Genomic DNA, 27,987 nt, shown 5'->3' with positions numbered 1-27,987 from the left:
CACCGGCAGAACCGCTTAATCTCCGCTAAATCTCCATTTCCGTTCTCCCAAGGGTTTTTCCCTCCTAGGACTTATTTTTCCTCGGATAAAAGCCCGGGGTTTTTTTTCTCCTAGGGGGTTTTTCACCCCGGGGAGGCAGCCTTTTTGGGCTTTACCTAGCTTCCTCTTCAATACGTTGCTTTAGTAATACGTGCAATTATAATATTGAGTCATAGCCGCAGCAAATTTAACTGCTCATGCTATCATGTATTCTGTTGTGCTATCTGTCGTTTTCTGTGCTTTTCACTGCTTCTATTTATGTAAAGCTGCTTTGAAACAATTGACTTTTGTGAAAAGCGCTATATAAATAAAATTGAATTGAATTGAATTGAATTATTTTGACAAAACACGTGATGCACATGGTTCACATGACACAACAAACACATATTTTGAAAACACGAGCAACACACATGACACTCCGAACACATATTTTGAATTTGCGCCCCTCGAAAAGCAGTCACGAGCCGCCACTGGTGACATCACATTAACAAGAGAATTTGCTTAGGTTTTATAGGAGGAAATTTTAAATTGGAGGATTGTTGTGTTCACACACTGCCAACACACATTTATGTCCAAACAAAAGTGGATTTTGCATTATGAATGCCCTTTAATGATGGAGTCTGAACACTGTCTTGTGTATTAAAAAAAACTACAAATTCACATGATCTAAAAGCTCATGTTTAAAGGCTCTCTAAGCGAATCTGCGAGACAGTTATTGTTGACGTTTGAACTGTTTTCAAACAAACGGAGCGTAGCTAACTCCTCCCCCTCCCTTCCGTGCTTTCATGAACGCGCCCAACCCCCACCTCCAAATCCTTTTTGTCGTTTATTGGCTGGAATACTTTGTTTTGTGATGCTAGGTTTGGCCACTATGTTGATATTGCCGTTTGTGAAGCCTGGGCTGTCTACAGAGATCAAGTTTTTTTTACAGTTTGATCAGCGGACAGGCAGCAAGCAGATAGTGAGGAGATGTTTCCGGTATGTAACAAAAAATGTTTTATGGTCTAAAACGCGTCAATTCGCTTAGAGCGCCTTTAATATTAAAATAATTGATATAAACACTCAACAATCCCTTATGAAAATTAACCAGTTAACAGTTAAAAATTCCTGTTTCAAAAGCATTCCAGGATAATTCCAGAAATGTCTGGAATGCATGCAATGTTAAATCTGTGATCTGAATATGTGCACTCTAAAAATGGCTGGGTTATTTTTGACCCATAATGGGTAAATATTGGACAGAACACGTGCTGGGTTAAAAATTGACCCAACTGCTGGGTTGTTAACCCCATGGTTGCATAACAACAACCCAACATTTGGGGCATTTTTAACCCAGGATGAGGGAATTTTTAACCCAGCACATGTTCTGTCCAATATTAACCCATTATGGGTCAAAAATAACCCAGCCATTTATAGAGAATGTGTTTGTGTGCTGTGTGTGGGGGTATTTTGACACTTTTCTGAAATGTTTTGATTTACACATACATTTGTGGACAAAAATATTTGCACCCTTAGTAAATATGAGCACTATGCATCTACAATGTTTTTCTTTTTGAGATTTAAATATAAGCAAAGAATACAATGTTTTATTGAAGTTAAACAATTGGAATGGGGGGGGGTTACATTATTAAATAATGTTTTTTGTCTCTGGACACAAATATTGGGACCTCTAGACATTTTTATGAGTAAAATATCTCTGAAGTATATTTCCACTGATATTAAAATTTTCAGAGGAATATAAATATTAAGTAACACAAAACCTAAATCCCCTTATACATTCATCACAATGAGTAAACCTAAAGACTATAGTTCTGATGGTCAGCTAAAGATTGTTCAGCTACACAAAGTAGACTGGCTTCAAGGTCAGGAGAAATAGTTAAAACCATAAAGAAAAAATCGATTTCCACAATTAGGGCAATAATGTAGACGATTTAATCGACTGGAGATGTTGCAAATCTGCTGAAAGAGGATGTGTTTCTATATCGTCTTAATGCTAAGCAAGGAGAATAATTTGAGTGGCCAAAGACTCTCCAAGGATCACAGATGGAGAACTTCAGAAATCAGTTGACTCATGGGGTCAGAAATCTTAAAGTCGCAATGAAAGTAAAAAAAAAAACCTGTAATTTGTTTTGTAATATTGTGGTATTTTTTTTACAAATTATTTATCTGTGAGTTTTATTAATTTAAAAAAATTCATGTGCCCTCATAATCTTTAATCAAAAATGCAAATCTCCTCCCCTCCTAAAAACGATCTCTCTTTACTTCCGGTCATAATGTATGGCAGGTGGGCGGGGTTCGGGAGAATATCGCTGCGATTAGCAATTAGCAACATGACCCAACTTCAAATGATCCAATCAGATCTCGATGGACAAATTCAAATCCAGCCCTGCCTTATTTCATTTCAGAGGCGGGTTTTACTCGGATACACGTCACCACGGGGAAAATTAGGCAATTGATACTTCCATTTCATGGCGACTTTAAAAAACTAAAGGGAAATAGCACCACCATACGCACAAGTTGTTTGAGAGACAGTTTAAAGGGGCCATGTCACATTATTTTTTTAAGATGTTAAATAAATCTTTTGTGTCCCCAGAGCACACATCTAAAGTTTAAACTCAAAATACCATATTCATCATTTATTATAACATATTAAAATTGCCACTTTGTAGGTGTGTTCAAAAATGTGCCGTTTTGGGTGTGTCCTTTAAAATGCAAATGAGCGGATTAAGTGCAAACACTGATCACAATGATGGTTGTTTGTTGAAATTCAAACTCAATTGTGCTTTCAATTATTTTCTTTCTCTCTCTTTCTCTCTGCACTAAATGGCTGTGCTGTGGTTGGATAGTGCAGATTAAGGGGCGGTATTATTATAATAGGATCTCCTTATGACATCATAACGAGAGCCAAATTTCAATTACCTAATTTTTTACGTGCTTGCAGAGAATGGTTTACCAAAACTAAGTGGCTGTTTACACTTGGTATTAAGATGTGTTTTCATCGATCGGATCACAAGTGGACAAGAGAAACACATCACGTTTACACCTGGTATTTAAATCCGTCTCTTTTGTCCACTTTCGACCGCTTCTGTCCTGAATACTGTGAGGGGACGGTCCGTGAGACGGTGGGCGAGTCTCTCTGCTGTCATTCAAATGCGAGCGGGAGTAATTATGAGTTTATATGGACGCGAAGTCGCGAACTAATATTATGTCGGAGTCCGCTGCTTGTTTAGCAAGTATACATGCTGCACAGTGTTTTGTACGTTAATATGTTGGAGCTTTCCCTGAATTTTCAGCGCAATTGATGAAATAGGATCGCGCAACTTTCACACGCTTTCAAAATGAAACTACGGAGATCACCCGCAGTAGTTTTATCAATGAAAGGCTAAAATAGCGCTGTTCACCGTCTGTTCACGCCAGAAGTCAGAAAAGACGTAAAACTTGTGTTTAGTACCTCAGATTAGATAAATGGGCGGAGGGAAGGCGGTCGCGTGTGGCTGTTCGAACACATTCAACCACATGTGCGTTTACACTACAAAAGCGATCCGATCGAAAGGGGTTTCGACTACCTCTGAATGTGGTTGAAAGTGGTCGAAAGTGGACGAGCTTAAAACGTTTTGAACACCGTTTACACCTGGCATTAACGTCGTCCACTTGTGAGCCGATCGATGAAAACACATGTTAATACAAAGTGTAAACAGCCTCTTAGTTACTGGGTTGATCTGCTTCACATTTTCTAGGTTGATAGAAGCACCGGGAACCCAATTATAGCACTTAAACATGGAAAAAGTCCGATTTTCATGCCATGGCCCCTTTAAGAAACAAATCCTCTGCTCTCATGCAAAAACAAATTCCAGCATATTAATTTGCCGTACTGGAACTTTAAACAGGACTGGGTTCTGCGGCAATATGAAACGAAAAATAGTTTTTTGGAAGCAGGAACACAGAATGGCTTTGGTGCACACAGGGATTAAAAAGTGCTCCATGTCTCCTAATCTTTATTGTCGTGAACCTATTTTTATAGAGGTCCTAAACATCTTATTAAGATACATGGCGTCAAGGATTATATCAAATACCAACAGATAAAAAAGTCAAAACCTGACTTGCTCTGCTAGAAATCTTATCAAGACATTGGTTCAAAACAAACATCAAATTCAACAAAAATTTAATTCACTAAGCACAAAATCAAGGTTTTGCCAGAGCCATCTCAGTTCCCTAACCTGAACCATACAGAAAATGATGAAGGGTCTGGAGAAATTCTGTATGGAGGAATAATCTAAGATCATCTGCCATGAATTATTTAACCTCATCAGACATTATAAAAGAATATTCAAAGAGTATAAAATGAACGGTGCCAATAATTGTGGCCAACATGTATTTGAGAAAAAAAGATGTGGCTCCCCCCTACTCTTAAATTTTTCATCAATACATTTTTAATTGAAGCTCAAAAGGAGAAACATTGTGAATTTATTTTATATTTACCATATTTACTTTTTTTTCACAACTGTACATTTAAATCTTTAAATCAGAAATAGTTTCTTTTGACACTGACAGATTAATTTGTTGTTTTGTCTGAATGTTTTGCACATTATTACTGCATACTCACTGTCCACCCCAGTAGATCTTAGTCGTTACAACGAAACTGGACCGCCTGGAACACATATTTTGAGAAAGACTGGTTATTATACAGAGGACAAGTTTGATCCTCTTTTATTCACTACTGCAGGGAGTTTTAAACTTTTTTTGTGGCCTTACAAGGGAGAAAAATATCCAAGGACCCCCTTAAAATTCGAACAGTTACTAAGCATACTCTTACCTTAAAGCATGATTTTGCATTTTCTCCAGTGATAAACAAATACACATTCTCTTCTAAATCATGTTAATTCAATTTACCCTTTTTAGTAGGGTTGTTTTGTTCAAATGACATTTGGACATTTCAATTATCTTAAAAGCTTTCATAAAATTAACAGTAGCAAGACTGACATGGCTCTTTGATGATCCCTATATGCAAATATATAGTTCTTAATAATACAGCACAATTAAATAATTTATAACAAATTATTTGATGGACCCCTTACTAAGCTTTAAGAACTTTGAGAAAGCCCCTGCAAAACTGAATGTAACCTCCACATAGTGTACAGGCCTACTGTTAATGTTAATAAAGAAAAAACGACTAAATAACTACTATTGAATGTGCAATCATTCATCAGACTGAAAATTAGGTAAATGTGTAGGCAGCTGAATAATTCCTTCATATATTAAAATTGATTTCTCATAAAGTAAGACATTAGAATAAAAACAGGTCACCTCCAGCCTTTCTTTTTAATGATGTTCCCCAGAGTGATTTCAGCCCTACGGGACATAAAGACATAAAATCAGTTTATTTAATTAGTACAAAAGTCATTGTGTTAATTAACATCTCTATATTTCTGTCCAGTTATATCTGTAAAGTCGAAATGAAATGAATCCACACCTAAATGAATGTTTTATTTTGAAGTCAATTTTTTTTGATAATTTTCTTTGTAGTTCCACAACAATAAAAAAAATGAAAACCATGGCTATGTTTGCAAAAAAGGCCGTACTGTAACTCGTGCAAGGTGTGATTCTGAGAAGACGTGTACAATTTTGTGCTGAACTGTCGTTTACACAGATACACATTATAAAGTGCTTTTCAAAGGTAACAGTTAATAATCATTAAAAGGTTAAGGAGGTTGAGGGATGCTGCAATGATTGACAGCATGGTGATGCAAGTGGATGCTTATGTACTCTTCAGGGTAATTAGAGGATTAGATGGGATTTCCAGCACCTCATTTCACTGACCACTTATTGAAAAAAGTGAAAGACCCTGTCTCGGTGCATTGTTAGTTTGTTCAGCAAACCTCACTTAGATTGCAACACGTTTAATGCAAGTAAAATGAGGAGAGAGAAACCTGAGAGTGCAGCATAAGAGAAGGGCAACAGCATGAAAATAAATACCCTGTAGGGGGCAAACAATGGCATGAGTGAAGTTATCGCTCATCTCGAATTACAACAAGCCCCATCTCACTGAAGACATTAATGAAGACAGCTATGACAGACATAACGGCTGAAATCAGACTGATCTGAGCTCTTGGGATGGCTCTTGATGCCTACATTTATTCATGTTGTCATTAAGTCACATTTATTGTGACCTTTTATTGAGATGACTTTATTGTCTTCATGTTTCGCTAAGGCAGCCTGGTCTCACTGTTAATACATGGTATTAATACGTTATTCAAAAAAATGTTTAACCCTTGTGGGTTGTTCCAATTCACTACCCTTTCGGGTTGTTCGTGTACAAAAAAGGCCACTGAATTAAACGGCTGTAAAAATCTATCAGATTAATATTTTTTTCTTATTTTTTTCATAAATCTGTTGATCACCCTCAGTACTGATCAAAACTACCAAATGTTTACAAAATTTCCATGATTTAATTGCCAAGTTCATAAGTGATGTCACTGATTTGGGAAAAAACACATAAATTAACAGATTTTCAATACAATGGGCCCTATTTTAATGATCTGAGCGCATTGCCTAAAGCGCACAGCGCAACGTCTAAATGGGTGTGTCCGAATCCACTTTTGCTAATTTAGGGACGGGAAAAATGGTTTGTGCACCGAGCGCATGGTCGAAAAGGGTTGGTCCTATTTTTTTAATGAGTAATGGGAGTATTTTGGGCGTAACTTGCAATAAACCAATGAGAGTCTCAGCTCTCATCCCCTTTAAAAGCCAGTTGCGCTGGTGCTATGTCTAATCCCTATTTAGATGACGGACTTTGTAAACTGAAAAACTAAGTGGAGAAAGAAGACCCACAGTCTAAGATTAATGTTAAATAATTGTGTTGTTTTTTACTTATATTGAATTTTTTTTTTTATTAAAACCTTTAAAACCCGTTATCTTTTAGTCATGGAAGTAAAAAAGCAGCCTTTTAATTGCTTTAAATGTATGGCTATCCAAAATCACCAAAAAATAATTTACAAGTATGTAAGAAAAGGTTTGTACTCTAAAAATACTGTATTTGTAACAAACAGGAGATAAAGAATTTACAAACGGCTCTCCGCACATTTCAGCACTTGGACAGCGTCATTTTTTTTTTACATTACTTACAAATATTTTTCATCTCATCATATCCACAGGTACAGAGTCATCATATACAATAAATCCGTGAGGTTACATAAAAAAAAAACATTTATAAACAGATGCATTTGTTTAAAGCAAAGGATTTATTTACTTACTAGGCTGCGGGTGAAGCAGCTCTTCTAACATCTCATAATTAGTCCTCATTTATGTCCAAGAGACTCAAAAATAATCTTTTACATTCAATCCTTTAATCTTTCATATTTAAAAGTGTTTTGTGCTGCTGCGCATCCATGTGTGATAAGCAAACCTGCATTGTCGTCCCGTTTATAGGCGCATATTACTAATGCGCTCTTTAAATAACAAAAAACATATTGCGCCATTGACTTTAGACTTTAGACCAGGTTTTTGTTGGTCAATGGCGTAGTCTATTTTAGTTGCCTCAAAATAGCAACGCGCCAACAATGCGCCTGAACACACCTCGTTTTCAGACCAGAACGCCCATGGGCGCAAAAGGGGGCGCAAATGCATTTGCTATTTAAACAACATGGCGCTAAACGTGAAAATTATAATTGCGCAGGGTGGAAACTAGAAAAAGACACTTGCGCATTGCGCCGGGTGTAAGATAGAGCCCAAAAAGTGATTGTAGACTGGATTTTTCTTGGGCATGCCAGAGATGGGTAAAAACACTGGCTTTAATGCATTTTAAATTTTTGTGCAGCATCAGTTTTTATTTTTTTCTCCCTAATTGGTTGCAAGTGGCTTTTTTGCCCTATTGACTTCCATTATAACAACATTTTTTGATTGCAAAGCCATGACACCTTATCATCATGCATTCTTGATTCTTTGTGGTTTTTCCTTTTGCAAAGAGGTAAAATTTGTCATTTTTACTGTTGATCACCATGTGGCACCATTAACCCTTTAGTAGGCCTGTGCAAAAAACAGAGCTTAATTTCTGGCTTGTACATTGAGTTATATGAAGTATAACAACATATCACCAAATAAAAATGAACACCAGCAATCAAGAATGCATGATAATAAGGTGTCATAGCTTTGCAATCAAAAAATGTTGTGATAATGGACGTCAATTTGGCAAAAAAAGCCACTAACAACTTATTAGGGAGAAAAAAAACTGATGCTGCACAAAAACTAAAAATGCATCAAAGCAATGTTTTTACCCATCTTTGACAAGCCAAACACTGTGAAAAAGGTTTTAAAAATCCAGTCCACAATCACTTTTTATCACGTTTTGTCATTTTGTGTGTGTTTTTTCATCAAATCAGTGACACCACTTATGAATTTGGCCATTACAGAGTAAAAATCATGGACATTTTGTAAGCATTTGGTAGTTTTGATCAGTACTGAGGGTGATTAACAGATTTATGATTTTTTTTTTTTCAAAGCATTTTCTCAAAATATGTGTCAACATAAGATTTGTCAACAAAAATCATTCCATTTGCTGAAACGCAGAGAAAGTTGTGGCCAAATTAAGACATAAAAAAACAAAAATGGCCTCAGCAGCCCATAAGGGTTAAATAGATGCTGAAGCAACATTTAATCGTAGCATTATTATGGTTTTACAGCTATAAAACGTATAGCATTTTTGTTATAAAGTTGTTGTCTGAAAGCCTTTGTATTTTGTGTTTTATGAAAGAAAGAACATTGTAGAGGCTTGTGACAACTTATTATTTTACAACTGTAAAATGTAAAAAAGTACAAGCGATGGGATTCCTACCTGCCTGAAGCATATACTTCTGCTGTGTCAAACAGATTCACTCCATTCTCATATGCTATCGTCATTAAACTCTCTGCCATCTGAAACAAGCATACACAAAGACACGCATGCATAAGATGACAGCTAAGATCTTCATTGTGAAATGACAGAGAATGAAACAATCATGTATTGTAAAGCAACAATGTCAAATCAACAGTTCACCTCATCAGAGATCTGAGAGCCAAATGTCACCCAGGTGCCTGTAAACAGAAAAAGGTTATGCTGTAAACTGGTGGATGAAGAAATCAGGTGAAAACATACACTTTTATAAAATAAAGACGCTTAACCCTCCTGTTATGTTCAAATTTTAGCAACACTTTTAATGTTTGGGGTCAAATTGACCTTAAATTGTTTAATATATGCTAAATAACTTGAAATTTAAAATAAAATTGTAGGAATTTTTTATATATAAGTCAAAAAGTATCAAGTAAAAGTCAAAAAGTAGGTTTAAAAATACAATTAGCATATTTTTCAGAGATGTCAAAATAGCTTGGGGTCAATTTTACCCCAAACATAACAGGAGGGTTAAATGTTCTTCACAGTGATAGAAGAAACATTTTGTTTCCTCAAAGAACCATTCGGTCAAAAACTTCTGAGCTTGAGTCCCTTATGTTTTGTCAAAAGCTCCTGATCTTCTGAGGATTTGAAAAGTTTAGTTCACAAATTTAAGCGTTTTCATTATTACTTCTAATTTGTTTTTCTATCACACACTTTCCGTCTGTTAGCGATAGATTAGATTAGCGCTTACTTTACGCGTGATTTATTCAGCTAAACGAAGATGTGCAGCTCGCTGGAAGCTCGTCGTTACGTATTGAGTTGTTAAACAGTCCAGGGTTGCCAGGTTTTCACAGTAAACCCGCCCACTTGCTATACCTAAAACTATCCCAATCGCGTTTCAGGGGAGTTCACCTGTAAAAATCACGTTGTTTCGTGGGTAAAATCTACGTTCATGTCAACTTCTGCGTTTTTGAGTTAATCTGCTAAAATTCGCATTTCAAGGGCTAAATATCACATTATTATTGTGTCGCTTCGACTCGCCAACCAACAGTTTTAAAGTATCCCAAAAGGACTTGGCAACCCTGATACAGTATATGTTCCGGCCTGCAGGTGGCAATGTTGACAACACACAGTCAGCCATTGAACAACGTTTATCATCAGGTAAAAATAGAACAACCTTTCCGCCAAAATAACAACTTGTTTTTCAATTCTTAATAGCTTAAAAGCGTGATACGTTAATACAGCCTACAATGCCAATGTGTATGTATGTAAAATTAAATTACTTTAATCAATATAACGAAGGCTAAGCCAATACCAATAATCTGCAATCAAATGTCAATTCTATGTAAAGACTAAATTACTACATGATGAAAAATGGTGTAAACATGCTCCCTATCTCTCACTAGGGCACTACCCTTTAAAAAGCCCCTAATATGTACCATTTAGGTACAGTTAGAAATACATTTGGTATCAATAGCCTATGTACTACATTTGAGTACTAATATGAACTCTTTACTTTTTGTAAGGGTACCGCTCCAGTGACAGCTAAGGACCACTTTTTAGCTCTATAAAAGTATGTCAACAATATAGTTGTGTTTCTCTTTGTATTCATCCCAGGATATTGAAGGAGAAAGATCGGAGACAAAGCTTATAGAAAATGAAACATAACTGAGAACTTCCATCAGGTGAGCTATGAAATATTTGAGCTTTAATGTAATCCTCTGGTATTATAAGACAGAGATGATCGAATTACTCACCGAGACCCAAGCAGGAAACACGCAAACCTGATTTCCCAAGGTTTCTGAGAAAGAGAGAGAAAGAAAGTGCAGTGAATTTTTTTTCATATTTACTGATAACAATACTAAGTATATTTGTTCTGCTCTGTTCACCCGCACAGTCATTCATCCTAATTGTCACCGGTGCCACCAAACCGAGCTAAAGCTCTCACTTTAATCAGTTTAATAACCCCATTAAATTAAAATGATTGATTTTTACAGGAGCTTTTAGTTCACGTCTGTAAGATTTAAGTTAATCAATATACGACTGCACTCACATGTTAACAAAATTAACTTATAGAAGACGTACGCATTTTTTCTCTTAGAGGAAAACGGATAAAAATCTTAATGACTCATCGCGCACTTAGTAGCTTTTTGCCCACATCGCTCACCACTGACTGGCAGGCAGCACATCATGCTCGTGTTGTACCAACTCCTACATTTATTCACTTTAAATAAAAACAGCTTTCTGATGATATCCCACTACAACATCTACCAAGGTCATCAAGTCCAAGTAATCCACTGAATCCCATTTCAGCTTCATCCACGAACCAACAAGACAATGAAGCAGCAATAATTGGATGTGTGTTACGGTTATTTCACTCACGGGCATATTTAAGAGCTTTATCGTCTTGAAACAAGCACAGCAGCAATATGATAAAAGACACAAATAATGACTTGTCATCACCATGATGCTCTGATGTTGAGGGTAACCAGAGAATGCGATACGGTTGCTAGGGTGTTGCTACTGTGTGTGGTTGCCAAGGTACCCTGAATAGTTTATAATATGTTACTTAACTGACTTTTTTTTAATGATCATATCCTACATTTATGCAAGTGACTCCATCATCACTTCTAACCTAAACTTATGGCTAATAATAACTAAAAATATGATAAAAGCCAAAAAGATTTATAAAGGTTTACAGGTTTATACAGCAAAGACTCATCTGAACAACTACTACTGTATGTGTCCAACCCAAACTGTGACAATGAGGTGGATTGTCAGCATCTTTAGATCTGTGAATCTTTGCCGCGCTGTTTCTTCTCCACATCTATTTCTGTGTGCCCAGCCGGTCTATTTTTAGCAATGCAACTGTGCATTTGTTTGTGTCCGGTATGTGTGTGCGATGTGTGAAGATGTGGAACGGGCTACTTATTACACTGACATAGACATATTACGAGCCAAAACCATGAAGATTTGTTAAATTACAGCCATGAATCATTCATGTTATCTAAAAAAGCAGAGCAAAAATCTATATATCATAGAGAGAGAGAGAGAGAGAGAGAGAGAGAGAGAGAGACAGAGCAAAGCAAAGCAAAAAAGCAAAGCTCATCCTTGCTGACACACAAATATTTTCTTCACTTTCTCAGTCATCTTTCATTTTAATCTTTTGCCATCTACTGCATTACAGCTCTGAATTGTGTACTCATATGAATCAATGAGATGCTGCTTCAAAGCTCAACATGAATATTGCTGCTTCATGTTTACAAATTTCCATGCGAATGAAATCCATATATGATTCATTGTACTGTGTAATGTTTTATTATTGTTTATTTTTGTATTTTATTAATTGTATTTAAACAATTTGTCATATCTTTTATATTTGAAGAGTTCAGGTACAAAACCCGCTAAGTGCATTTTTATTTTTTATATTATCTCATGGCAATTTGTACGTATTTTACGAGGTGGCTAATTTGTTTAATTTGTACGACCAAATTCGTAAATTTTTGTACGATTTGCCTTGACCTTGTACAATTTTACACGATTAACTTTGTACGATTTCATACAAATTAACCAACTCTTAAAATATTTGCGAATTGATGAGTAATGAGAAATAAATGAGTACGACTCAATTTGAGCAACCTCAAAATATTACTGCAGGGAACACACATCGAAACCTAGTGAACTGTCTACAGTGGGATCATTTTTTATTAGTGCTGGGAATAGATTAATCGCGATTAATCGCATTCAAAATAAAAGTGATTTTTTTGCACAATATGTTTGTGTGTACTGAGTGTAATTATTATGTATATTCAACCACACACACATACAATAATTTCTTAAATACATACATGCATGTGTGTGTGTAAATTTATATATACATAATAATTACACACAGCACAGACTCATATATTATGCAAAAAAATCACTTTTATTTTGTAGGCGATTAATCGCGATTAATCTTTTCCCAGCACTATTTTTTATAATTTAACGATGTTGCCTCCAGGTTCTTTGTTTAAGACAAATTCTAAGATGTGTAACTACTTCCTAGAGATGGCAATCAAAGAATGTATTGTAGATCAATGAAAACAAATCAAAAATCTAAGATGATTTGACAGAAATGTAAATATAATCATATTTAGCTAAACATAACCAACAATATTTGTGTGCTTTATTTCAGCATCAGGCTGTTACCTTGGCAACACTGACCTAAAATTGTATTAAAATCAGTTGTGAGTCTCGTGTGTTGTGTAACACACAGATTTGATGTTTAGGTAGAATATTCAAAATCAGACACTTGCTGAAGTTCAAGGGATAGTTCACCAAAAAAATGAAAATTCTGTCATAATTTACTCACTGTCAAGTTGTTCCAAACTTGTGTAAATGTCTTTGTTTTGCTTAACACAAAAGAGGATATTTTGAAAAAAAAAACAGATCTGGGGCACCATTCACTTTCATAGTATAATTTTTTCTACTATGTAAGTCAATGGTGCCCCAGATCAGACATTTTTCAAAGTTTATTTATTTGTATTTAGCAAAACAAAGACATTTATACAGGTTTGGAACAACTTGAGGGTGAGTAAATGATGAAATGTTTTTTCATTTTGGTGAACTATCCCTTTCAATGACAGTCAGCATGTTGCCTTAGAAGGCAGCACCCTATGTAGGGAGCTCACTGGATTTTGGTACAGAGCTCTTGTCTCTAATGATCCTCACTATATACAGAACATTTTTTAACTGTGCATAGTGATAATAATAATGATACTGATCGGTTTCTATCATAATGCAGTTTGAGATAAATATATGATCAGCACAGATTAAAAAAATTCAGAAATGCAGAGCACAACACCATCCAGAGACACCGCTCTCAGAATACTGCAGTGCACCACAACAGGGTGGAGAGAGAGAGAGAGAGCGAGATAGAGAGAAAGAGAGAGAGATGTGGAAATTTGATTCAAGACAGATATAGAACCAGAACAAAATAATGACAACCACAGAAGAAATTGAGAAAACAAACAGAAGAAGAACAAAGAGGGAAATGTGAAGAAAGAAAGAACAATATTGAATAGCGAGAGAGAACAAAATGATGACCGAGATCAGCGCATATCTCTACAGTGTGTCTGTCTGTGGGCTTTTAAAAGCCCATTCTGATTAATGTACTTTATAATGAGTTTGTACAGACAATTACTGCACATGCTGAGAGAGTAAAAAAAGAGCAAGGAGGGGCGAGAGTTATGTTTGAAATGGTAATCGATCATACTAATTCTATTTATGTACAGTACTATTCTTGCAGCAGGTATAGTAGTACTTTGCAAATATGCATGTGTAACGGAGGCCAGTGAGTGAGAGCTGTGCAGTAAGTAAACCTCACTCCACCTTAAGAGGTGCGACAGATGCTAAAGGTCATGGCCTTTAGCCTCCTTGATAGAGCGTCCGGCTCTCATTAGGGACCGATCGTTGGTTCGAGTCCCTTGGGGTGGGAGTAACCAGATGAGCTAGTGTCATATGCATTACTTGATCCTACAATGCAATGCAACCTTTGACTTGACCTTTCATTTTAATGAAGCTGAAATAATAGCAACATTGACATCATGCCTCATGATCATATTTATACAACTACACATATTTAAACACGTGACAATGTGACACAGTAATTCGTAACTAAATTATGAGGTGGCTAACTTTGTACTCTCATGTCATTAGTCTGTTAAAAGGTGCCATAGAATAAAAAACTGTATTTAGGAATAGATGAAAAATAAGAGCTCTGTACATGGTAATGTCATATCGTGTGCCTCAAACGCATTTGTTTCCCTATTTTTATGTAAACCTTGTGCACGCAAAAGACTGCTGAAAAACAGGCCAATCTCAACATAACACCGACTGTGACGTGACAGTCAAGGTGTGCACCCTTAACATTAAATTACACATTAAATTAATTACAATGTTGTAAAAAAAACGAAAAACAAAGTTAGCTACATGCTAATTAATGCTATATGCTGAAGTTCTACTATTGACTTTACAGTAACATTTTGCATTTCATTCAAAGGACAAAAAATAGGGATGTAAAATGTTTCTGGATAATTTTTGCACTTAAATAAAGTTACATACCTTCTATGGAAAATCAAAGAACAATTTAACATATTAATTCAATGCATTTTTTGGCACCTTTAAGTGCAATCTGCTTTTGCCAATGCAATCTCATGGCAATTAGTATGTAATTTACAAGCTAGCTTATTCGTATGATTTCGTTCACTCACAATCCTTTGTTTTAGTACAATCTGCTTTTGCCAATGCAATCTCATGGCAATTTATGTATTTTACAAGCTGGCTAATGCATATGATTTAGTATAATTTCATTAGTCTTTTGCTAACACAATGCAATGTATTTAACGACGTAACTAATTTGTATTAAAGGGACACTACACGGTTTTTTCGAAAATATTCTAATTTCCCAGCTCCCCTAGAGTTAAACATTTGATTTTTACTGTTTTGGAATCCATTCAGCTGATCTCCGGGTCTGGCGCTAGCACTTTTAGCATAGCTTAGCACAATCCATTGAATCTGATTAGACCATTAGAATCGCGCTAAAAATAACCAAAGAGTTTTGATATTTTTCCTAATTCTAAATTGACTCTTCTGTAGTTACATCGTGTACTAAGACCGACGGAAAATTAAAAGTTGCGATTTTCTAGGCAGATATTGTTAGGAACTATACTCTCATTTAGGCGTAATAATCAAGGACTTTGCTGCCGTAACATGGCTGCAGAAGGCGCAATGATATTACGTAGTGCCAGAAAATAGTCCCCCACTATTGAAACATACTAAGGGGACTATTTTTGGCTGCTGCGTAGTATCATTGCGCCTCCTGCAGCCATGTTACGGCAGCAAAGTCCTTGGATTATTACGCCTAAATGTACGATTCACTTTGTACGAATTTCTACAAATTAGCCCCGTAAAATATGTATGAATTCTTGTGAGATCAGGCTGGCTTTACCCTGTGACGTTTTGCTTACGGTAGAGCTTAATTATAGCTTTTTTGTAATAATATTATAAGATTTACAAAATAAAGTACAAAATAAAGGTCTAAGCTTTTCTACTGTAGCCTAAAGGAAAGACTTTACAACAGCTGTTTACCCAACAACCATGACAAATCCTCCAGCATCCCACCGCCAGCCCGACTCCGTACTTTGATTTCGACTCATTTCTTACTAACTTTATTACTAAGTGTCCCAGCAGGGTGTTTAGAGCTCAACCCTCTATCTCAGACAGCAAAGCCAAATCTGCTTCCCTTTATTACACTCAAACATTTTATGAACAGGTGAACTCATAAAATTGAGGAAATATCTCTGTTATGATCTTTTTAATATCCTACTCAGCAGTCATATTAAATGAAGACTTTTGCTTAAGTGTCATGCTTTTTACTTTTTTCTCCTGATAAATATCATCCCAGTAATCTCACACGTGTCTCTTTTAAAGTTCATAAACACATTTTAGCATTATTGTTGTCTACAGGGTATTGATTCAATGACAGCAGTGTAGCATACTTCTAGTAAATGTATGTTAGTCTTTTATTCTGATCATAACCAGAGAAAAAGAGAGATACAGAATTGCTAAATGTAGTTTTACCCAGTGGACTATGAGTGTGAAACTGCAAATGTAAATGTCCTTCATTCGTATTATCTAGGCTAGATATCATTCACACTTGGCCTGTCTGCATTAGGGACTGAATTTCCCCACTGACATAAAAAGATTTGTACTGTATAGTCTTATATCTTAATAACAGTAGAGTAGGGTGATTCTTGCGAAATTAGACTTATGAGGTGTCATGAAACATTTTGATATAAAAATGCAAAGTAAGAGTAACAAAATAAGAAGCATACAGTTAGAAATTACTCTTCACGTACTATTTTGCATAATTTCAAATGACATCATACAAATCAATTTTGAGATCTTTCAAAACATTAGAATTTTGTGAAAAAGTATCATTAATGCTTGTCAACTACCTGACCACTTGATGTTGTTCCAAACCCCCTTTACTTTTAATTTATTTATCCAAATATCCCAAAAGGCTCCAAAATGTATAGTCTAAAAGAAAGAAAGAAAGAAAGAGTAAACAGTGTTTTTTTAGGAACCATACCATTAACTGCTTTCTCTTCATGATTTTGATCTGTGTATCTTACTGTGACATGTATGTCAGTACACTTGTACAGTATAACACTCACATGGTTAACCCAGTTAATAATGGCATTTCTACTGCGATGATACATCAGTAATGGATGACTAACTGTGATGTTGACTCTCACTGGAGGCTTATGTGTTTCTACAGGATTTCAACCCATAACACATAACAAAAAGAACACATTTTAATATTTGTAAAACAAACATATTACATAAGATTTACATAAAATGACATCCTTACCCAAAGCCAACTCTAACCCTAATGCCAGGCAACAATGGTTTAAAATATAAAAAATAAATCATGAAAAAAGGTATAAACCAATACTTAATGTGACATCCTAATGCAAACACCAAATCTAACCCTAAACCGAGGAATCAATGGTTTGAAAATAGGACAAAACAGTTGAGTAACAAATATGTGACAATCACACCTAAACAGAAATATGTGATACATTCACGTACAAAGGCAGAAAAACGTGTCAGTGTCACAAAAAAAAAAATTCACAAATTTACGTGACTATAGGTACATTTTGTGATACAGGGTTGCTTTAAGATAACATTTCCATTGCTTCAGGGAAAAATCCAAGAAGCTTTAATTCCCTAAAACTACTTCATACAGCAACACAAACCAAAATTGAATCTAAAGTCACAGTGTATACTTTCATAAATAAACCCAAATAAATCCCTACTTCTAATAGTATCTGTACAGAAGAATGCATTAACATACAAACGGCTTGCTATCCAGCTTTCTCTCTCTCTGTTTTCTTTAATCATCTAGAATTCAGACATGTTGGCCAAACGATTCAGTTGTCTTGGATAAGTGTTCAAGGTTTAATGTTAATCTTATTTAAGCAGCATGAGTAGGAGCAGAACGCCAGTCTCTCTGACCCAGTCGATTTATTATTGGCTCTCAGCCCGACCTGGTCTGGACCACTGGCTGTTTATGACGATGTTGAGTAACTGCTTGCCAAACTCGCATTTTATAATAACATATTTCAAATCAGCAATAAAATCAGATATGAGATGCAGCAGGAAGTTTATCGTATGCGCAAATACTGCTGAAAATGCATATTTGTGGTATGAGCTCAACCTTATGAAAGACGCCCATAACCACCACACTATGGAAGCAGTGGCGGCTCGTGACTGCTCATCCGAGGGGCGCTAATTCAAAATAAGTGTTCGGAGTGTCGTGTGTGTTGCTTGCGTTTTCAAAATATGTATTTGTTGCGTCATGTGAACCGTGTGCATCACGTGTTTTGTTAAAATAAGCGCCTGTTGCACACGCATCAAAACCATTTATGATAAAAGAGATGCTCACGTTCACAAAATACACGCAAGACACTCCCTTAACAGTAAACTCTGATTACGCATGAGATTATGCGAGAATCTGGCAAACGCGAGCGTCTCTTTTATCATAAACCCTTTAGACGCATCTACAGCAGGCACTTATTTTGCACACAAGATCTCTTGAAGTGCAGAACACATTTTTGAAAAAATGAACCACACACATGAAGGGATACATACATGTTGTGACGAACTTCGCATCGAGCGCCCTCAAAAAAAAAGAAGTAATTGGCTGCCACTGTATAGAAGAGCATATAGAAGCATTTGTGATGAATCTTAATGCATTCAAGTATCTTACAGGTATTAATTTTTTATACTTTTTACCTCAGATCTTTAGCTTTGATGTTATTTTCCTCACCAATGTCAATCCCAAAATACAATGTGACGTTGGCTTTCAAACGTTTGCTTACTCTTGCTTAAAATGCACCGTTTCACTCTCTTATTTTACATGTGGGATTTTAAAGAGGTTGAAATATATTTAAATGCATGTTTGTTAAGTTTTGTGCCTGGTCATTATTTATATTATTCATAATTTTGCACAATGCACGACAAGTCAACTTAACAAAAATATTTCAAGTTCAGCTCAAAGTGAATAAAAATATGAAAATGCAATTTATCTTACATTTGTACAGCCACATCAGTTACATTTACCCTCATTCAAAACACTGACGAACGTGCGCAAACCTCCATAAACAGTTCCTGAAACTGATCTAACATATGGTGTATGAATAATTATCTGGCATATTTAGGCAAATTTGAAAGGACGTAGCTGTGTAACCTCTGTCTATGACAAGCACAACTGCCACATTCACGGATGATGAAACATTACATGCATATGTTTCCTAATAGCCTCTTTAATAATGCATAGGAAAGAAGTAGCAGTTATTAAAACATGACAATTAAGAATCATTAACATCATTATCATTGTCATTATGTTGCTATTCTGAGTGCTGTTACACAGTAAGTGTGCTCCTGTGGGTGTGTATACATGCATTACATATGAAAAACTGAATTTGAGTGTGTGTGTTTATAGCCTTTTCTCATTAGTGAGACTGCAGTACACACACAAAACAGACAACTACTGCAGCACAGTAAGTATATTGAGAACAGTATGTGACTTGTCTCTATGCCGTAGGAGAACTTGGTTCCTAACAGTGAATCCTGCAGTGCAATGTGTGAAAAATAAAGCAGAATCAATATCAGTGACATCAGTTTAACACCTTCAGTTCAACCTATCCTCCAACCCATACAACTGTTTATCCATAGAGTGCCACAGGGATGACATATTTTTGTAGGCTGACCCGGAAGTTAGCGGGACACTGGTTCCCTTGACAAAAAAGCCATTAATCTTTGGGATTTTTGCTTCACATATGAACACAACTCTTATGAATTTTGAAGTCTAAATGCGTTTACTAGAAATATAAAGCTAACCCTATAGGCTATAAGCGAACTAAACCACGGTCTCTCCACATCAACGTTATCACCACCAAGCTTCTGACAGCTATTTCAAACTTTATTAAACTCATTTCAAAACATGTTCACTGATTAGGAAATACTCTGTGGATGAATATTTGTTGGGTATTGTGCCCATGTTGCATTGCTTTTGAGATTTTCATGTGTGATGATGTTTAAAGGGGACAGAGAATGAAAAAACATTTTTACCTTGTCTTTGTTGAATAATGGTAGTCTACCCACATTTACGAACATACAAAAAGTGCTAGACATGCTAAACATCTCAGTCTCATAGAAATTCCTCTATTTGAAATGTCAGCCAGAAAACGGCCCAATCTGAAAAACTGATGCTTATGACATCACAGGCATCTCACTGCCCCTCCACTTTAAAATAATTGGCTACATTTTTGAGTGGCAGCAAAGTCAGCCAATCAGTAATGAGATTGCAAGTTAAGCCAGTAGGGGGAGCCAAATAGGTTCAAAACCACTTGTTTAAAATCCCCCACCCTAATAGAGCTATCTGAGAGAGGTTTTTAGGAAGCTTCTAAGGCATTACAGACCCAAGCAAAAATGTTTTTGTCTATATGTCACATCACAGAACAAGGATAAATACCCTGTTCAATCATTCTATGTCACCTTTAAAGTCCCCGACAAAGTCTGTATCCCATGTAGCAACATGTTAGCAACCACCCTTTTTGAGACACATTCAAGCTTTAAAAAGGCATAAGTGGGCGTGTGTTACTGGTGTGTTTTTTATTTCATATGTGATTGTGTTAACCCAGAATCCTATTTAAGAAATTTAACCAAAACCCCATTATATATATAAAAAACCATCAGGTTCGGGACCATGGAACCAAAGGTGCTAAAATGCAAACTTGCTTCCAGGGTTTTGCCTACAAAAATACATCATTTTGCAAGGATTGCAACGCAAGTTGTTTGTAATACTTGTTATACTGTTGTTTATTGCTAAATTTATGCAATGAAAACTAGGGCTGGGCATTTTTTGATTAATCGTTTTTTAAAACGTGGTCGATTAAAAATCAATTCTCAAAGAGCAGAATCGATTTTTTTTTTCATATTTATTTCCGCAAACATTGAACGGAGGAATGGAAGCATTTTAGATTTCGCAAGCAAGACATGTTGTGGCTTTTAATTTCTTTTTATTAATTACCCACTTGTTAACTGCTGTTCACTGTTCTTTTTTATTAATATAGTATGTGTATTATATCTATATTCATTGAGTTGAATCGAGAATCGAGTACAAAAACCTACCTGAGAACCGGAATCTAAAATTTTATCGAGAATCGGAATCGAATCGATTTGATAGCTTGTGAATCGAAATCGAATCGATCTGGAACATCTGAATCGATACCCAGCCCTAATGAAAACATGTGACTGTATTTTTATTTGCATTTTATATGGTTGAAGTGGTTGAGCAAAGGGTAGGGGTGGGGTTAGATGCGCTAAAATATCTTTAACCTGTAAATGTTTATTTCTACTTTTACAAATGCATACAATTTAATTTGTCTAATCTGACGAATAAGGCAAACACTCTTGAAACATAACCACAGGTTGGATAAGCTGCTGGCCTCTAGAGGGCGCTTATTCCTAACACGCAACTGTACATCGTAATGAGCTGCCATATTAATAACCTTTTTATTTTTGGAGGGAAAAAATTGAAAAGTAAGATAATGACATTTACAGTTAAGTCCTAAAGTAACATTTTAGGATTTAAAAATTAAGACATTTTTTAACATTTGTATCTTGTTCTTGAGATTTTTGTCTCTTCCCTTTTCAAACTATTTTCAAAAATTGAACAAATGTTAAATACACTAAAATAGATATTTTTTTCTTTAACTAAATGTCATTGCTGATAATGAGGTCCTAGGACAACAGTATATCACACTACCACACAACGGTATATCATTACATACTGTTAAAGGTCCCGTTCGTTCTGTGTTTTTGAAGCTTTGATTGTGTTTACAGTGCACAATATAAAATGTGTTCATGTTTCACATGTAAAAAACGCCTGTTTTTTCACACAATTTACTTTACTCTGTATAGCGCTGTTTCCACTGTCCTCAAAACGGGCTGATGTCTTCCTTGTTCTATGAAGTCCCTCCTTCAGAAATGCGTATCAAGTTCTGATTGTGTAGTTTGTTTAGTGTGTTGTGATCATAGACTGTAAAAAAAGATGGACCACGCCTGTTCGCTCTCTTCCATTGGTGAAAAGTGAAGCCGCCAGTGTCCCGATACGGTGCTGACATCTTGGGTCTTGAGTCTGCGCAGTAGAGATTTTGGGACCAGTCCTGCGCAGTAGTGAGCAGGAATTAAAGCCCTGAAATCAAGACCCCGCCCTCGCTCTCGCAGAATGCGCATATCACACGATATCACAGCTGTCAATCATGACGTGACACCACCGTTTTTGTATCATTAAATAACTAACTAAACACAAACTTATTTTTAAAACAAACATTTGAATTTACATCAGCGTGATACAAACTACAGTAAATGGCAGAAACCAGCTTCATAAAAAAGATAATTGAAGTGTAATTAAATTTTTTTGTTGGTCTCAAGTCACATTGAATAACATGGGGAGGCGGGGTTTATGACCTATACTGGGACCAGTCACTGGGGGGCGATCGAGACATTTTGGATTCACTTTTCTTGGCTTGTGCGGCACGCTTGGTTGTGATTCGATAGCAGCTCAGCTTGCCGTTAGCTTAGCGGGCGACTGGTGTATTCCTGTGGGCGGAGTTTTGTCAAAAAACTGTTCTACTGACGTCATTAAAGCAGGAAGTAGAGGGCTGTAGTCCAAACCGGCCGTTCGCTGTAGGCTTTGAAAAGCGAATTCTGTTAAAGAAAATATATCGCCTGGCAGTGAACTTTAAGCTTTACTATTTTACAGGTATTATTTATGCTATTATAGCAACATTACACACTAACTAGGGTTTAGAAAATGGGACCAGAAAGAACGTGACCTTTAAACTACTATTAAACTTGCCTTGAGTTTTCCACTCCATCTGAATGTTACTTCTCTCACATCTCTCTGATATGTGAATACGTAAGGATGTACCGATGTGAAAAGATTTTTTTTTTCATTATGGTTAAAAAGCAATATGATGGCTGATATAAATCTGTTTTAAACAGAATGTTAACACTAAGTAGAAAAAAATGAAGTCATGCTGCGTTCCAGTCAACTCTTAATTAATTAAGTAACATTAAAACATTTAGTAAGTAACATTTAAAGAGCACTGGATCCAGGCATTATTTCCGGTTTGAAGTGGGAAATATCCTAAATCTGTTGTTGTCTGTAAATTAGACTAGTACAACATCCACACACACACATCCACACAAAATGTATACAAATGTTTTAATTGCTAAAGTGTGCAATGAGCAATGTTTTCAAAATAACAGCTCTTGGACAGTAAAATATGACCTTTAAAGACTAATAGACATTGGGTCCATTAGTCACAGTGTTTAAACATTAATGGACAACAGGCATTATGTGTGTTACATAATCGCAGTCCGCAGAATAAACCTGCCACTTGTGTGTATGTGTGTGTGTGTATATATATATATATATATATATATATATATATATATATATACTGTATATATATATATATATACACACACACACACACACACACACACACACACATATATATATATATATATATATATATATATATATATATATATATACAATTTCAACCCCTCCAGCATCTTCAGACAGTCCACCTATGAATTATAGTTGTCTTGGGACATGAGAAAGTATTGAACCTAACAAAAATATTTCAGTGGAGAATAATGCTGTCAAATAAATTAAGCTAGCATGATCAGTGTTTGCCGGTAAGAAATAAATCCACATGGAACAGAATGACAGCTACTGTATCATATGTGTTTATAATATATAAAGCATACCTGCCATTAGGGCAATAATGTGAACCAGGCAGAGTTGCGAGCAAACACGCATACAGATACAGTATCCTCAAAGGAGCTGATTCACGGTCTGCCTCTCTTAAGATCCCGTTTGACACACATTCAACTCGCATCAAATGCACACACACTCAGTTTTTTTAAGTGGCTGTCAGTGGGCCCTTATGAATCTTTAAAGGGGTCATATGATGTGATTTCATGTTTCCTTTGTCTCTGGAGTGTTAAAAGCTGTTTGTGCATATAGAAGATCTGTAAAATCTCAAACCCAAAAAGATATTCTTTCTAAAGTGAAAGCTCATCCACGCCTTCCTAAAACGCTTCATTCACACCCCCCCAGATATCTACATCACTGTGTAGGAAGATTTGCATAACACCGCACAAATATATACGCAAAGAAAGAAAGCGCAACTTTTATTCTTGATGTAGTATGCGCTCACATTTCCGTCGCATGGTTGAGATATTCGCCAATCACAACCCACTGGATAGCTGGTCAATCAATTGCTGAGCTTTGTAAATATTGATGCGTTTAAAGGTGGGGCATAGAGCAGCAGCAAAACAATAATGCACCGTGTGTGGAAAATAATATTTTTTGAACCTTAAACCGAGTAAACACATTGCATTACACCAAATACACAAATTAATGACTTGTATATGTATTATCTATCTGGATTGATTATAAAAAAAATAAAAGTCCCTTTAAATAATTTTGCAACACCGCATAACCTCACACACCTCCATCTGTCTAGCCCCGCCCTTCCTCCTTACCTGTATTTCATGCTACTGTGTCGTCCAATAGCCTCTTTCATGTGGGCATGGCCATGAGGTAAAGGGCGGGGCCCCATCGTATCCCGTAATTTGACGGAGCTCTGAGGGCCATAGTTGCCGTTTCCTCCTTGTCCGCTCCCTCTTTCCCCTCCGCCCCCTCCACTGCTGCTGCCCCCTGGTGGAGGGGCAGTTCGCAGGCCACACAGCCGATCCTCGCTGCGGCTCTTTAGATTGTGCTCTGTACAGGCAAATGATACCTGCATCCTGACCAGTGTTCACACAACTGCTGCCACTGTGTGCTTGAGTTTATCACAATGAATGCCAGGAATGCCAAGAGAATGTAACAGATAGATAGATAGGTAGAGTGATGCACAGGGCAAACCAGCACTAAAGTCAGGTCTTGCACCTGCTGGCATTAACGCGCAGCTGTTGCGCTGAGGGCACGCGTCCAAACGCGATAGGGTCCGTGTTTGTGTCGCCAGGTGAAAGTCACGACTGGCCGCGGTTTGTTGCGCGCAGAGTCAGCCTATGCCTTCGCCCACTGTACTTCTCCAATACCCTGATGGACGCAATGTGAAGACGCTCGCTCTCGGCGCGTCGCGGCATTCCTCTGCAGAATCCGGGTGGTCTCTCTGCGCGAGGCGGGGGGATCTCCTTGCGATGCGGAACCACCACCCATCCACGCCGGGTTTCCACCAACGTGATGCGCAACAGCCGGTGCCGCTTCACCAAATAACACCCGAGCCGGGCGATCTAGCGTTCACCCGCGCCGTGCCATCCCCGTCGGTCTATAGCCGGACTGAGAGCGATACACACACATGCACGCACCTGTTCTGCAAACGGTCACTATCTGACAGACAGTGCGCTTTTACGCGATCTCCACAAGGCGCTGTTCTCCTGACGCGTAATTATTGCCATGGTGACCATCGCAGGCGATCAAAGAAGAGTTTGACAGCTCCGCATCGCCCATATTCCATAGTCACGCTGTGTGGGTTGGGTCACATTACATGCAGTTGGCAAAATGTCGCATATTTTTACGCGTCCACGACGACATGCCGTCGATGGAAATGCGAAGTTTAAGAGAGAATCCTGTCAGTGCGACAGAGCCATCAAACGAAATGCTGCCAACTCAAAACCCAATGAAACCTAATGTGAACCCCCACCCACCCTCTCTCTCTATCTCGCTCTCTCCCTCTCTCTCTCTCTCTCTCTCTCTCTCTCTCTCTCGAATTTCCATTGTGATTAATGTGTGAATTGAGCAGGACCACTGCGGAATAATTACGTTGCAGATTTTTTTATTATAAAATATGTTTTGTACATTGGGTATGTGACTTCATCTAGACCACATTTGCGGTACTTAGCATGCTGTGCAATGATAGAGATTCCTGTAATTTCAAAGGTTGTGGATGCTCTAAAAAGGATCCTTAAGAATCCGTTTTTGAATTTTTAATCCAATTAGATGGTTGCAAGAAACCCCTTTAACATACAAAACATTCAGCAAAAATACTATGCCAATTAGAACAATAGGTTTTCGTAACTTAAAGGGATAGTTCACTGAAAATGGAAATTCTGTCATCCTCAAAAATTACTCACCCTCAAGTTGTTACTAACCTTCTTTGATCTTCTGAATACAAATGAACATATTTTATATCATTTTATATAAATAAATATATGGAAGTGAATGGTGCCCCAAATCTTTTTAGTTATTAAATATCTTAATACCTAACAAAATATACAAAATATCTTTATTTGTGTTCAGCAAAACAATTTATACAGGTTTAAAACAACTTGAGGGTTAGTAAATGATGACAGGATTTTCATTTTTTGGTTACTATCCCTTCAAAGGGGTTTCTCGCAACGGGGCCCTGCTGTATCTAACACACAAACATGCAATATCCAAGACACACCAAACTGCAAGACATTTTTGCTATGTCAATCAAAAACCACATGTTAACGCCAAAGTTGTGCTTCTGCTGTAACCTCTGTACTAAAGTCCTATAGACTGTTTCATCTGATACACGTGTGTTGCCGCGGTTACGCTGCTGAACCGAATGAACTTCCGGTCTGCGTTTATTTATTGGTCTGGCTAGTGGCTAAACTGATCCCTGAAACAAATAACTTCAAAAATAAAATGTTTTGGTTTGCCAGGCAAGAATTCAAGGACCTGTAGCTAATATTGTATACATTAATTTTACACAGCAACATTAGATCAGTGTAATAGTTGATAGGCATTATATATGACATATGACCGACGGTAATTTACTCAATTTTTATAAAAAAAAAAAAATACTGTAAAAGGACTCTATGTGCAGGTCTACCGGAAGTTGCGTTTAATCCACAAAAGCCAGTTGTTTATGAAACCGTCTAAAGCAAAAACACAAAATACTATTTAGTGAACACTTTAAACATCCTCGTTTATGCCGCTTATTTATTCCTAATGTAAACATATGCACAGCATCAGTTGTTTCAGAACGAAGAGCTTTACTCACTGCATAATATAACTTGTAAGTCTTTCTACATTTTGAATCGTTTCGATGACAAATGATACCTAATTGACTCACACTGGAAGTGGACTTGCATTTGTACGCTGTCATGCAGCTAACATATTTTTCCAAGCTGTACTGGATGCATCAGGGTGCACAGAGACTACAGCCAGCCAATCAGAACGAGGCAATGCAGAGGAGGCAGCCAGTGACGGTGCAGCCTTGCTGTGTGGTGAACATGGGGGGGAATGAACAAATCTGCTCTCATCAGAGAACATCTGTACACAATACCGAGCCAGAGAGAGAGAGAGAGAGAGAGAGAGAGAGAGAGAGAGAGAGAGAGAGAGAGAGAGAGAGAGAGAGAGAGAGAGAGAGAGAGAGAGAGATGAAATGCATATAAATACAATGATTGCTGTCCATGGTGCTGAAAGCATTAAAAGAATCGCTGGTCAGCATAAATTAAACTGTATGAGACTCAATAAGCCTTGACACAGCACACCATAAGATGATACCATATACCGTCAATATGATTACAAGAGCCAATCTCCTATTTTCATACAGTCATGCCAATGGAAAATATCAGAGCTGGGAAAGTAAGTCCCGCCTTACAGTTAGACGAGCCGTTCGACTTGTTTGTTTACTCTACTCCTAGGACACGCATACTGAAAATGTATAGGTTACAGTAAAGGTGCAATAAGTTTTGAAGGATCTTTTGAAAGAAATACAATATAATATACATAACTATATAATCAGAGGTGAATAAATACCTAACATATTGAACTGTATTGTTTTATTATCTTAAAATTAGCCATTTTTATCTACATACACGACCGCAGGTCCCCTTACATGGAAGTCACGTCATGTTTCTTCAGTAGCACTAAACAGATAAACTGTTCTAAAAATGCACTTCATCCCAACGTTGTGTCA

At 36.8% G+C, this 27,987-nt stretch overlaps 1 protein-coding gene across 2 annotated transcripts in view; it reads right to left on the bottom strand.

The window, feature by feature from the left end:
* Nucleotides 1-25,717, bottom strand: part of LOC135774378 (voltage-gated potassium channel subunit beta-2) — a 40,636-nt gene extending 14,919 nt beyond the window's left edge. For both annotated transcript variants that reach the window (XM_065284436.1, XM_065284437.1), the window contains exons 1-6: nucleotides 24,578-25,717; nucleotides 10,657-10,700; nucleotides 9,065-9,102; nucleotides 8,864-8,943; nucleotides 5,341-5,385; nucleotides 4,640-4,684 (exon numbers count right to left, since the gene is read on the bottom strand). In XM_065284436.1, coding sequence (XP_065140508.1) covers nucleotides 4,640-4,684; nucleotides 5,341-5,385; nucleotides 8,864-8,943; nucleotides 9,065-9,102; nucleotides 10,657-10,700; nucleotides 24,578-24,840 — 515 coding nt within the window. In that variant the 5' untranslated portion in view covers nucleotides 24,841-25,717. The remainder of the gene's footprint in view (nucleotides 1-4,639; nucleotides 4,685-5,340; nucleotides 5,386-8,863; nucleotides 8,944-9,064; nucleotides 9,103-10,656; nucleotides 10,701-24,577) is intronic.
* Nucleotides 25,718-27,987: the final 2,270 nt, after the last annotated feature.

This window comes from Paramisgurnus dabryanus, chromosome 5 (genome assembly GCF_030506205.2).
Source record: "Paramisgurnus dabryanus chromosome 5, PD_genome_1.1, whole genome shotgun sequence".
Classification (NCBI taxonomy): domain Eukaryota; kingdom Metazoa; phylum Chordata; class Actinopteri; order Cypriniformes; family Cobitidae; genus Paramisgurnus; species Paramisgurnus dabryanus.
The sequence above is the reverse complement of the archived record's forward strand: the minus strand, read 5'-3'. Positions and strand labels throughout refer to the sequence as shown.